General features: G+C 32.9%; 1 protein-coding gene across 10 annotated transcripts in view; it reads left to right on the top strand.

Annotated features, from left to right (window-relative positions):
• Positions 1-14,964, top strand: part of Syt7 (Synaptotagmin 7) — a 169,701-nt gene that overhangs the window by 138,350 nt on the left and 16,387 nt on the right. For 2 of the 10 annotated variants that reach the window (XM_072896362.1, XM_072896363.1), the window contains exon 2: positions 10,379-10,525. The exons of the other annotated variants lie outside the window; for them this stretch is intronic. In XM_072896362.1, coding sequence (XP_072752463.1) covers positions 10,461-10,525 — 65 coding nt within the window. In that variant the 5' untranslated portion in view covers positions 10,379-10,460. The remainder of the gene's footprint in view (positions 1-10,378; positions 10,526-14,964) is intronic. 10 annotated transcript variants of the gene reach the window in all.

Raw genomic sequence — 14,964 nt, 5'->3', positions numbered from 1 at the left:
CAGTATTTTGATATAAAATACAAGATATCTCGTAAAATATTCATTTTTAAAATATTTTATTATAGTTTTTTGGAAATCTTTTGAGGTAAGCTGCAAGAATATGTAATGAAAAATAGTAGTTCCCATTTAAGAAATTAAAGATAACCTTTACGTGACCTTTAAACGACTATCCAAGGTCAAACCAATGGTACCATCTTATGTCCCCCTTCAGACCATGCAACTTTTGTCTGAAACATTTTTCAATAAAATCATCGATTCGCAAGATAATCGACCATATCACTTAAAATGAAACACCCTGTATATACATACATACATACATATATATATATATATATATATATATATATAAATAAATCTGTATTATAGCTTAGATTAAAAAAAATATGCGGTGTGAAATTATGAGGAAAGAGATTCCAGGAAAAATCACATTCGGAGTTATAACATATAAACGCAATTATCTTATAAGACGTAAACTCCGCGGGCATTCTTACACCTTCGATGTATGGCTAACACGATATCGTTGCATATATAGTTTTATCTGTTGTACGTTTTTATGACTTTGTAGTTCATTCGATCTACATTTCGCAATGTTGTAACCTAAGGAAGTGGCGCACACGAGCTGCGTTAAGAAGCTCGAGTCACGCGTTGCGAGGTTTTGAATTTTATATCGGTGCGCGCGCGCGCGCGATCGGGCACAGCTGTTCGAAGGAGAACTAGGTTGATCCTTGACAAGTGGGACGTAGCTCTTTAATAAGGACGTCATACGAAAGGGGAGGGGGGAAGGAAAAACTTATATTAACTTCTTCGTATAAGGGAGGTTAGCGTCTATTTTTCACCGGTCGCTGCTTAAAATCGATTATGCATTCAATAGCGCAACGCACATGCTATACCACAGTAGTGTAATATAAAAGTAAATTTGTTATGACATTATTACACTTTACTGTTAGGGAAAAACAAAAGAGAAAATTACCGCAATTCGTAGGTTCGATGGTTTTTAAATATGCGCGTGTTATAATCGTACGTACACGTGAGTTCCTTTACGCGTATGCGACGAAAACACGTATTTAAATGTGCCATCTGTTGCATTTTTTTTCTTACAAAAGTAACTAATTAAACGTGTACAATTGAAATAATTTTTTAATTAAATCACGAACGATTGAACAATGAATAAAATTACATTGTAGATTAATGTAATTTAATGTAATTTCAAATTAGCGTTTTAAATTAGCATTTGTTCCCTTTCTTTTGTTACTTTTAACAAGCGTTATATATTTTAAATAATTAAATCTCTAAAGCATATTCTACAAAATCCAAAAATTGAAATTTATTTTAAAAGAAATATCAAAAAGTGAAATAAATATACATCTCTAGTTTCTTTTATTATTATATAGGTTGAATATGAATTTCGCGTTTGCTGTGCGAAAGGAGAATAATTGTGTACACCTACGAGTCTTGTGAATAAATGAATTTATGCTGTCATCACTTTAGCTCTGTGTATTCATGAAGGGTATGCCCGGAGATGAAGTAAGAGTGAGATATTCCCTTTATGTGTAATGTCACAAAAGTCGTAAACAATACTGGAAAACGACGTACATCATTCAGGCCAAGTGTAAACTTGAGAATTCCGTCGCGTACAATGTATTCTCTTTCCCTGAACAACTTACAAGTGCGGAAAAAGTGCAGCTAAAGGGAAAAATGCGTAAAGTTAGTTCCCAAATGCGATATCGTGTCTAAAATAGTCTGAAAAAGTTATAGAAGGATGAAGTGAGATAATGTCCGCCAAACTTTTTGAAATAAAATGGAAAGCGAGGCGATTCAATGTTGAAAATTCGAATTTTCGACGAATTAAGAGACAGGAAGGTAAACAAGTGTAAAATCATTAAATTAATTTACCTCATTACTTTAAATAGATTTCGCGTCATGAGAATGTTTACAATTTTTATGAAAATTTTTATAATTTGAAAATTTGTTACGTTGAAAATTTGCATAATTTGAAAAAGAAAAACCATCTCTTTATTTTCATCGATAATAAAATAGAATAAATTGTCTAGATACTCGATAGGAGGGGGGTAGAGAGATCGTATTATCATCATTAAGGAAATTTTTCATCACGATATTCCGTGCAATATTTAAATATAGCAACGTTTAACGAACAAGATATATATTCCCTTTCCATTTCCGTGTTTATTGATTATCAAAACTTCATCCTTCATAACATAAAGAATCCATGACGTTTAATGAACAAAAAAAAAAAAAAAAAAAAAAAATAAAGCGCGTGAGTAATTGAACAGGGGAATCGATGGATCTCGCTTTATACATGTGTATACAGGAGAGGGAACCTGTTGCTTGCCTGTCTTCCGACCGTCTGGCATACAGGGCGAGCGACTTTTTACTATTCTGGCGGTTAGCGAGAAAGAGAAAATATGGAGATAGTTAGATATGCTCGTTAAAATTTCGAGGCTCTGCAACGTGACATTAACAGCTGACGGCGTCTAATTTTCAACGGGTTAGGTTAGGAGGGGCAAAGTCTCTCCAACTCTCCGGTAAAGTCGTCACAAGTGTCGTGCAAACTTGACTTGGCGGTTTTCGTTCCTGCTGTCAACGCGAACCTTTGCTAGTCTATTCGATAAACGGTTCTCTTGTCAGGAAAGTCCGGGGTCACGAAAGCGCGAACTCTACTCACGCGTTGGTCGCACCTATTATTATTATTATTATTATTATTATTATTATTATTATTATACATCTTTGCGGTGATGAGTGTGACGCGCGAGTCGAGATTGAAGTAAATGTTCTCGGCAAAGGGTAAAAGTGGATCCGTTTACTTTGATGGAAAACTTGGCAAATAAATGTCCTTCATTTTGCGAGGAATCTTTCGCTACATTTTTCATCTGCTTCCAAGCGAGGGATGAAAACGTTCCGCTTGTGATCGTCGTCGGAGGCGGACATCAATAATCGAAGAATACCCGAACGTGTGCAGAATTACGTTATGCATTTCGCTCTTCTTCCATTATATACCCATGTATCTCTTTTTCTCCTTTCCGTTACATTTTCTTTATATTCTTACCACAAATAAATTCTTATCACGCTTCAAACAATTTCAAGAAGTAGTCTATACGCGTTCGCTCATATCTTTTAAAACACTTGCCCGAGCGAGAGAGAAAATGTCTGTCAGAATGAAAACTCTATGCTACGCTACGTCGATATGGATATTCGATGAGGTTATTTTAGCTCGTGACAGAGTTTGACTTCGACGCGACAAGTTGACACCGTGATCGATCGGAAGGAACGAAAATATTTATCAACGGAGAAAAAGAGAAGCGTGGGAGAGGAGCGATCTTACGTTCTACTTTTCGAAAACAGAAGGACGCCGAAGGGAGCGATACCGTGGATAACTTGTTGCGAGGTCCTCTGAAAAAAAAGAAAAAAAAATAAAAAAAGAAAAACGGGATCAACGAGAGAGAGTTTTTTTCCCTCGAAAATATATAATGTCTCCGCTCAAAGCAACGGAACACAAGCGGAAGAATGTTCAACCTTTCCGAACTGATCGATAGTAAACCAACCGTGCAGTCAGCTAGATTCGTTCTCTCTTCTCTTGATATGCAAATATGTGTTATGGTACACATGCTGAATTGTTCCGAGAGAGATAGAGAAGGAGAGAGACAGAGAGGGAGGGAGCGAGGGGGGGGGAGAGGGCTGCTAAAGGATCGATCGGTATCGGGTGCGGAATTACGTCGAAGGCTCGCCAATAAGCGTTCTCGTAGCGAATCGCGTCAATCGATAAACTTTCGCCATTCGAAAAGAAGAGTCTTTGTCGGTGTTTCCTCGATTACCTCGGAACACGATTGCCAGATTGTCCGAGAAGCCCTGTCGGGCTTAAAGGGACCGCGGAAAAGCCGACCGCGACAATCATTCGCGGAAGAACAAATGACACAGAGAGAGGCCCTTTAGAGAATCCATTATAAACTCCACGCTTTCGAATACACGCGCTCGCCAAACCCAGACACACACATACACACACACACACACACACACACACACACACACACACACACACACACACACAGATATATGTACACAGATACACACGGCTTATATCTAGCGACATTCCCACCTGTCGCTACGTTTACCCCACAGTAAGGACACGAGGACGCGAGGAATAATCCCCTACATATAATCGAGATAACTATTCCGCGATCTTGTGGGGGATACTCGCGCGATATCTGGGATCAAGCGCGATGCAATTTTTCTTCGCAACTCTACCCCACGTAGACGAGAAGAGTCTACGTGCTTCGGGATTGGCTTTGGGAGGTTCACCAGACCCGGACGCGGCGGGCTCTGCTCTCTTTCGTAGTGGTGGTGGCTAGAATCGATCCAACCTCCTATCTTCCAACCACCATTCCTCCCCTCTTTCTCCTTCTCTGTCGCCCGTTCCGTCTCTCTCTCTCTCTCTCTCTCTCTCTCTCTATATATATATATATATATATATATATATCTTTCTCTCTCTCTCTTTCTCTCTCTCTCTCTTTCTCTCTCTCTCTATCTCTCTATCTCTGCTGCCCAGACTCGATGTGAACAGCCGAACGTATTACACAGCACGTACCATCTCGGTCCGGAGGCCGAATCGTGTGGTAGCTCGTTTGTTCGATGTCTAGATTTTTCGAATCTTTTTTATAAGTTTTTTTTTTTAATTATTTGTATTTCGCGTGATAAATTTATTTTGCAAAAATTATGCGTAATATTCTGGCGAATAATTATTTTCGATGTTTATCTGGATATCTGACAGTTTTTCTTAACATAACAGAATGATTTTAATTTGTATTCTTTCTACCCAATTATTTCAATTTTTTATCTAAAAATTCACGGTATAAATTTATTTTACATTTTTTTTAGAGTATATAAAATAAAACTTATTTTTAAAGTATATTGAATAAATATTGAATAAATAAATAAAATATTAATCTTATAAAATACACATTATTGATTTTTTCATATGTATTTTTATATACACAATGTTGAGAAGAATTAATTTGTATAAAAGAAATATTATGTTATATTTAAAAAAATACTAATTTTGCGTATATATAAAACATAAAATATAAAAAAAATTGTTTTGTGCAATATATTCCCTAAAATTATCTGAATAAATTCTTGTTTTAAAAATGCAATTTAAATAATTGTGGATTAAAATGGTCTCTGTATATATGAAAACTGGAAAATATATTTAATTACGGAATCTGAAAAAAATTGATTGTATTATGTTTTGATCTTATCTCTATTAAAGCTGCAAGTGTTCCATGTAAAGTGTTCCTTCTGTGAAAAGATATTTGGTATGGATTATTTTACATTTCTATTTATATTATTTTCATATTGTAGAGTTGATTTTTAACAAAAATTGTGACTAAATTTTAGCGATAGATTTTCCGAGTTTGACGTTATGTCTTCCCTTGATTTGTATTTCGAAAAAAATTGCGGGATATATAATTTTCTTGAAGCTTTTTTTAGGCATTTCACAACGTGATTTTGTTAGAAACTGCTGTGTGAGATACTTTAAATTAAAATTTACTCTAAATTTATTCATTACTTGTTTCCCATCGTCGTACGCTACGCTTCCAGATGATTCTCATTAAGGTATTCGATACTTTCTGGCACGTCCCAGCGATATATCGAACAGAAAATCGCGTGAATGAACAAGATTCTTGAAATGCGCTTTTAATAATTAATTTGCTATCTAGACGATACTTTGCTTGTCAATCGAATGATAACACTATACAATATATTTATTAATAAAAGTTATAAGGACCTAATTAAAGAAGATAACAATTTAATGCGATGTAAATCTTAAAATAATATTTTTTTTTCTTTTATGCCATGTAATAATTGTCACATATTAATTAATTTCAATATAATATTTAAAGATTAATTTAATTTAATTTTATTCAGTGCAGTATCAAATTTTTGGGGGTAAAATGTTTTTACTTTTAATTAATTTTATTATCTTCATAAAATATGTATTTTATACATACATGGGTTAATTTTTAATAAACTCAAAACAATTGCAGTGCAAAAATGTTACACTTCATAACATTGTTTTATACATGAGAAATATTAATAATTTTATTCATAAATTTTTTGTCGCAATAATTTTAAAATGATTTTTAATAGCGCAGCTTTATTATTTACATTGTCAAATTCTGGAAATATCATATGTGATATAAGTTTTATGATAACTTCTATGCGCGCTAATTTACACTTTATAATTCCTGAGCTATCTCATCTAACTTTGGTGGGTTCAACTCGATGAAACAGTTCTGATCAACGTTTCCTTAATTTCATTAATAGATTAGACGAGATACAAGATATACAAGATCATTGCGCATCCGTAACCCACGGAATGAGATAACTTTGAAACTGATTGCCATCGTCGGAGAGGGAGCTGCTACTTAATATAAACTTTATCTACCTTGAATTGTAATTGAATCTTTTTCCCTGTAAATTACGAACTGTAGCTTAACGTTATTTAAACAAAAGTCAATTTTAATATATAATACAGAAAAAATGAGAGAGAGAGAGAGAGAGAGAGAGAGAGAGAGAGAGAGAGAGAGAGAGAGCCAACACATAATACTATAGATAATAACTAAATAAATAACTAATGAATAAAAAATAGATATAAATATTATTAAACTAAAAACTAAAACTCCGACAAATTTTATTATGTTACATTTTATTATACGTGTATCGAATAATTTCTTATATCTTACAATTAGATGAAACGAACATTTAATGAACGATATGTTTTTTTTTTTATATTTAACGGAAAGAAATATACTATATAATATTATAATATCGTGAGCTAGATACGTAACATTTCTTTCCGGTAAGGATATATTAATATTACCGTTTCGTCACGTCTTCTTAAAATATTTCTCAACACGAAACAGATATTATTCATCTTTAGTACCTGATATCTCGATAACGAGATTTTCTCATTTGGAAATATATATAGATATAAAAAAGATATATATATATATATATATATATATATATATATATATATTATTATTATTATTGCTATTATTATTATTATTATTATAAGGTTGGAAGAAAAGATAAAATTCTCGCATTTTCCAACATTTGTTTTTCTTTTATAAATGTATTATATTCCCGATTTTGTGAGCTGCAGTTTCATACCGAAACAACTAAGTATAATGTCACATATTCGTGCGTGTTTTCTATTAGAGTTTCGAATTCGGCCATATTGTATTATACATATGTCTGTAAGATCTTAGTTTCTGAATATCTTATGAACTCGTGAAATTCTTACCTTTAATTTTGTATTATCAGAAACGATCGAAGTAATCAGCTTTGCATAACTTAAAGGAATTTACATTATACTCGAACATTCTAGGAGGCGAAAGAAGTGAGAGAGAGAGAGTGAGTGAGAGAATTCTCTCCTTCCCGGTTTCGCGCGATGCTTGAATCCGTAATTTGTCTTCTTTCGGAGTTTTTGCTGATTGTGTATTTTGCGTATTCCATCCGCTGCAGAGATTTCCACGGAGAAATCAAATTAACAATTGATAAAATCAACCTGAAGAGAGAGAGAGAGAGGAATGTAAACCGCAAACTGGTGCACCGCGTGTGGTCCATTTGTTGCTCTCGCATTTCCCGCATTTTTGTTAACCGTATACGCGGATTTTATCCGTAAACGAATAAAGACAGATATATTTGTGTGTGCAACCGGGATATAAATAATTCAACTGCTTCTATCAATTTTCGCCCCGTAACTAGCGTCGCTGTTTAATGTCTCCTTCAACTTTGTTTCCTCTCGCAAGTTCTCTTTTGTCGGGATATATAATACTCGCGAAAGGCGTGTCCACCCTGTCCTTCTCGTACTTTTCACTTATTTTTCATGGCTGTGTTCGCGCTCTGGACCGTGAAAAAGCTGCGAGCACACGATGAAATAAGAAACAAAGGGAAAGTTCGCCCTTACTTCGTCATTACCGAAGAGAATTACCGTCTACGTTAGCGCGCTCATCGTTGTCATACTATGTGTATGTGTGTGTGTGTGTGTGTGTGTGTGTGGTGTGTGTGTGTGTATATGTGCCGCGTTATATTGCTTGTTGAAACTCATTAAAAGGGTTACACACACGATGCGCGTACCTAAACCCGCTGAAAGCGGGGAGCATCGTTATCGAATATTGATGACGCGGGGTTGTCCGTCGGTCCGAGGTACGATGTACCACTATTTCGTGAGTGATTTAATTGTGTCATCAGTCACCGGTTGATACTATGTACATACATACATGCGTCTCGCAAACCGTCGAAAAATTCACCTCTTTTTCTATCACGAGAAATTTTTACAAACACTGTCCCTTCAATTGATCTTGAGATGAGAAGAAAATAATCACATATATTTCGGAAAAAATTATATTTTATAATACGAATAAAATTAATTCAAATTTAATTTAAATGTAATTAATTTAAATAATATTTTTCGAATAAAATTATCTATAATATATAGGTTCGGAAATCTTTTATTTCGAGATATGATTTTTATAAGAATCTCTGAAGTTTATTATAAAGTAAATATATAATCCCATGTGATAAAATGTTTAAAAATCAATTGTTATCACATGAACTTTTATTATCGCGTACATTTTCATCTATGTGGCGGTGCCAGATGCTCGTGATAAATATGACGTTGTTTCTTTATCGTTGTCGCGATGTACATACATAGCAATATTTTCTGGTCGCCACGTTGGTATCATCGCCACCATACTACACGGTCACCTGACCTGTCGCGCGATCATAAATCATTTTTATTTCTAGCCAGTTCAAAATCTGCTGTGTATTGCGAATTAACAATATGTTGTTTCAAACAACCTAAAAAATGATTAAATTGCGGCGAAACTGTCTAATCTAAAAGGATTCGTCCTTACATGAACTCTCAGATTAAATTCCGTGCGTTATAATAATTCAATATTCGAAAGTCAATTTGCATTAAACTGTTTAATTTAATGAGCGAGACGCGCGATGATTTGGATGGTAACTCTGTAACCTTTAATATAGGATAACTGTTTATCGGCCAATAATTACGTAACATTAATATTATCTATAGTAGCACAATCGATGAGAATGTATTGCAGTTGCTTACTAAACAACAGCCAAGTCGAAATAACAATTGGTTCGGCCTGTATTACGCACGAATTAGGGCTATTTCATTTTATTACGCGTGTGACCCTATTACAGAATACAATATGGTATTGTAACAATATACATAGTGTAAGGATTTTATTAAATTCTAATTGCACACACACGGACTTGATCGTACACTCTATAGATCGGGTGGATTACAATGTAGGTCAAAATAATTAAACCTATCGGTACAACTTGATATTTTGGGTCGGTTTAATTTTTGCTCGCTCAAATTTTATTCCAAAATTTATGTAAACATTTATTATATTGTTACATTTGTTACATAAACAATTCTTTCGCTTCTGTACGTGATGGAAAGTAAACAGTTTTCAACAAGCTTTCTGTCATGGGACTAATTATTTTTTATTATAAATTTGAACACACTTGTAAACAGAATTTGTTTTGTTTAAGCACATTATCTTGTTTGTATACATAGTGTATTACGATTTGCGAGCATAATTTTAACAAACACCAACAAATTTGCAGACGATCCATCTTAGGTGGACATGTCACTTTTTCCTGTAATTTCTCTAGTCTGCCTGTCATGTATCTCTTTGCAAATACGTTCTAAATCAAAATATCTTGTTAAACATGTAATAAAATAAATTAAAAAATTAACTGAAATTTAAAAACTGAAATTTTAACTGAAAGAAATGATTCTTTTTATCTTTGTTTTTTAGTCACTTTTAAAATTTTCCAAAAATCCTGCTTTTCTAAACTATCACTTACAACTGAAAAACTTCTCAATATTGAAAGAACTAATATTGAACTTTACGTTAATTGGATTACACGTTAAATATACGCGCTTTACAAATTTTATATAATTTTATAAAATTTTTAAATATATTTGACATATAATTCATATCCATTTTGATATTTGTTTTTCAGATTCAAATACCTATAATAATTAATCTTGATCTGAAAAAAAACAAATATTAAAATTTAAATAAAAAATTATATAAATTATATAAATCAATTATATAAAGCGTTAAATTCTCCATAAAATGTTTATATATATGTACATATATATCAAAGCAGTATTGGTCGATCGTTTGTCACGTTCTTAAATATTATAATTGTATAAATAGATGATGTATCGGTAACATTAACATCGAGAGAAAGAGAGAAAGAAAGAGAAAGAAAAGCAAGAATGGTTCGAAATATCGTGTTAAATTCAACTTATCAGATACCTCATCGACTGGAACTTTCATAAAAGTGCTCTAGTGAGATTAGATTAGTTGATTGAAATTCATCGGAACGAGGAAATTATGTGGGCCGCTGTGTCAAGATCGTTGGAGATACTCGTTGCCTTCTTCGAATACTACACTACCAGGTAAGATCCTGTCTACGTGTGCGTATTTTCCACAGAACCAGAGGCATTTGCCTTACACATTTCGATACAGAGACGGCAAATACAATGAATAGGGCGGTGCAAAAGCATTGCAATTCGTTAGTTGTACGATAATGGAAAAATCTATATGTAGAGAGGAATCTACATAAATTTCTAACGCACTTGTGTACGGATTAAAGTCTATCCAATTTTTTGTATTTACAGAATATACGTGAAAAGCAGATTAAAGAATGATATTTGATAGCACAGTTGAAAATATTGTAAAATTACTGCCTGTATATAAATATATTAATGCGTATGTATCTCTGCTTTTTGCAAATTTAATCTTTTTATAGAAACGAGTTAAATTTTTTTTTCTATTTTTTGTTTTATTTCTTAATCTAAAATCTACTTTGCTTAATTTTAAGTAGTTCAGATCATTCTTTTTGGAAACTATTTAATATTATTTTTTATTTAATTATTATTATTGTTTAAAAATTATTATTATTATTATTTTAATTATTATCTATTATTTAATTATTTTATTTGGAATTTATATAAGTTTATTTATATAGTTTTTATATAAGTTTATATAGTTTATATAGTTTTATAAACTTTTCTTTTAAACCTCTAAGTGAGAAATTGTTTATTTCCTGTCAATTGGAGATATAAAGTAAGACTTTTTTTTGCAAATGAAATCTGTTGTTAAAATCCTCTATAGAATTTGTAAATATGAGCAAATTGTAATTGAAAATAGCGTACAATTTTTGATTCGGGAGGAAGTTTGAATTTTTTTTATAAAATATGTTTTAAAAAATACGTAATGTTTCGTAAGAAGATTATTTTTTTTTTTTTTTTTTTTTTTTTTTTTTACAAAAGTGAATTTATACAAAAAAAATATACATACACATACACATAACATAAAAATATAGCCAACATTGTTATATCGGTTTGTGGTGATGTGTACTACTTTTTTCAAATATACTATTACCTCTTTGTGAGAGATATTTACTTGGAATATACACGCCATTTTTTTTAAAACGCACCACTAAATTCTCGTGTTTAACGAACGTGGACAGAGTCGGGGACAGTTTGTCTTTCACGACGTGACCTTGCATGGAAGCGATCTCTACGTCGCGATATAAACACGGATAAAATAGTACCATGCGGGAGAGATTTGAAAGAGATGCTTTCATCGCTTTTTCCGCGTCAATGCGATATTTTTAGAGCTGCGCTTTTATAAGCGGAAAATGTGTTTCGCAATGCGATAGGGTTAAGGGTCACAGAAGATTCACGTCGTTGTGGGTCCTCAAGACTCCATCTCGCCTGAGAGCGCAAATAATTTCGGAATATCGCCATCGGCGGTGGCTGTTCTCGATTTGAAAATATTCGAGACAGCTGGCGGAACGTTCTCACGTGACACTTGGAAAGCTGTCGTCTCGGTTTCCAGTACCGTTGCGGTGCCGTTTTGCGACGACGGAGGTAATTTCTGCTCTTTCGCGGGTCTCTTTTCCGACCTGACATAAGACAAAAATGAGAAAATTGTCGAATTTGCGCGCCATTTGCGCGCCATTCTTTTCTCTCCCTGCTGATATTATATTTTTATATTTATTAAAACGCGTCTGCGACGCGTAATAGCCACGTGTACTTTGCTGAAAATGTTCCCCTAAGACGTTGCCAGTACAGGCTGCTGTGATTTTAAAGCATTCGAAATAAAACTGCGAGCTCGTACGACGCCCTTATTATCAATCTTACCGTCTATTACATGAAGTATCTTTATTATTTTTGACGATATGAAATAGGAATTACAAGAGGAATTTACTTGTGTGTGCTTCAAGGAGACGCAAAGCATAATTAGAAAAGCTTTTTTTTAAAATTGCAAAAAAAAGTATACTGTTTTTTTTTTTAGAATTTCAAGTTGAACAATTATCATTTGTTGAGAGGACATTTTTTTATATTTATTGTGCTTTTATTCAATTAAATTTTTATTGGATTATAATCGTGTATTTTTATACAAAGTCAACGAAATTTCCAATTCTTTTTTATATATTTTGTGTTCTAATATTGCAGAAGCAATATTTTGAAAACAGATTTTAGAGTAACATGATTTTGTGACAGTTGTTTCATGGTCGAATCATAATGTTAAGATAATATCACCAGCACTGATCCAGCAACAGATTGGACGCATACGGATGTGCATAGTAGAATAATAATGTCGTTAAATTAATCATACATTGTCGTCGGGACATGTTAGGGAATAACAAGCAGGTGATACGGTGAATCAAATTGAAAACGTTTAATAAATCGAGAATAGAAAAATCATTATAACATTATAAAAATTAATATTTTGATGTTTTTTTTCTATGAGATATTAACTGATCTTTATTTATCGAAAAATTTATCAAATTTAATAAAAAAAGAAAAATAATCTCGTATTCCGAAAAAATTGTTCTAACTTAATAGGAGAAAAAAATAAATTACAAAAAAGAATAATACACGATAATAATTATCGATGATTTTATTTTCAATTCTCTTTTATGAACTGAATGGATTTATTTCCTTATACAAAGTATAATTCTATTAAAAGATCCTATAATACGTTTTTTATCGCGATTTTAACATTTACAATTTAATATATTTCTAAAATTACTATAAAAGAAAAATTTCTTATAATCAGAAATTATTTCTATACGAGTAAGTAATTAGGTTAAATTAATTTCTAAGAGAATTTATACGTTCGCGGAGCTTTCTGGAGGAATTTTTCTGCAAGTATCTATTTACGATTTTATTCCAAGCGGATTTTGCAGGGTAAAATAATCTCGATTGCAAATAAAAGCAGTGGAACTCAACTAATTGGGAGAGTTAAAAATATAGTTTGTATTCCACCAACCGACACACATACACATACATACATACATATATATATATATATATTTTTTTTTTATATCAATTATTACTTATATAACTTACCTTTCTAAGAGTTTTATAAGCCCGCTGGCTTTTCGCGTGCGTTAAATGAGACCAACAGCTTATGTGTGTGCGTCTCTCATTCTCGTTCTTATACTATACTTTGCTTGTAATTTTATCGATTGACTTGTTGGTGAGCGCACATACATGTGTCTGCACGCAGGGTTTTTTAATTTCCTGAAATACCATCAGGATATCAGACAGAATAATATAAGCCTCTCCTCTTTTTCATGATGCACAAAGTAATTATATATTATGCAATTCTATAGAGTACTTTACATAAATATGCTTTAATCTTTTATAAATAATTTTTATCATTACATATTGCAATGTCCACGTATATACATATTTTTGCCATCAATCCGGCATATTATGCGCGTAGAAATATATTTTCGAATACATTGTGATACGTCTGACAATATTAGATTCTGGATCTGATCCAGGTTGCGATTTGAATTGCGAGATATTTGACGTGAAATTCGTTTATATACTTGACGATCCATCGAATGCCATCAGATCCCGCTTATACAATTTTTAAACTCCAATATTGATTGGACCTGTAGCATCGAGATATAAAAACTGCTACAGCTAATAATCCCGCGAAAGTCTGTTAGGGTAAAACAAATAGTATCAAGCGCATTTTATCGATTTCCTCGCACATGTGTGCGCGTACCTTTATCTTTAATATAGCAATGTACGTAATATGAATCAAGAGAGAGAGAGAGAGGGGGGGAGAGAGAGAGAGAGAAAGAGCGAAACACATGTTGCCTCGGCTGATTTAATATCAAAACTTTTGCGATATCGTCCGTGAGATCGCATATTGTATTCCGTTATGTTGTTCATTTATCAGTATACACGTACCTACCTATTTTCGTTGCCGAGTTATACTGAATTCCTGAAACACACGCATGCACACGTACATACACGGAGTGCCGTAATTCCGCAATAATGCGAAGTCAAATGTGGCTATTGAATATCGATAGACATTCTCTGCGGCCGCGGCCATAAAAGGTAATATATATATATATACCTTAAGAAGTGAACGTTTGTTGACAGTTTGATAACGTAATCGATGCAAGTGTAAACGGCGTAAAAAGATACATTTGCGATTACATCGCACAGATTCGAATCTGTCACCGATCTCTCTCCCTCCCTCTCTCTCTCTTTCTCTCTCTCTCTCTCTGTATATTCGAGAGAGAATTTTCCGACAAATTTAAATAAATTTGAAATGGACGATATATATATATATATATATATATATATATATGTATATTGCGTCATAATAATAATATATATAATGGTTAACTCGTTAAAATTCTACACGCGTTGCTCCCTTTCTCTCTCTAAAAAAATAATTTTTAATAATTTGAGATACAGTTTCCCGTTCCCCCTTCCTTCGTGTTGCGGTCATTTATTTATTAACGAGATTAGAAATATTGATGTAGTTTTCGCGTCTCGTACAAAATTACATACAC

The sequence above is a fragment of the Anoplolepis gracilipes genome, chromosome 7 (genome assembly GCF_047496725.1).
Source record: "Anoplolepis gracilipes chromosome 7, ASM4749672v1, whole genome shotgun sequence".
NCBI classification, from domain to species: Eukaryota; Metazoa; Arthropoda; class Insecta; order Hymenoptera; family Formicidae; genus Anoplolepis; species Anoplolepis gracilipes.
The sequence above is the reverse complement of the archived record's forward strand: the minus strand, read 5'-3'. Positions and strand labels throughout refer to the sequence as shown.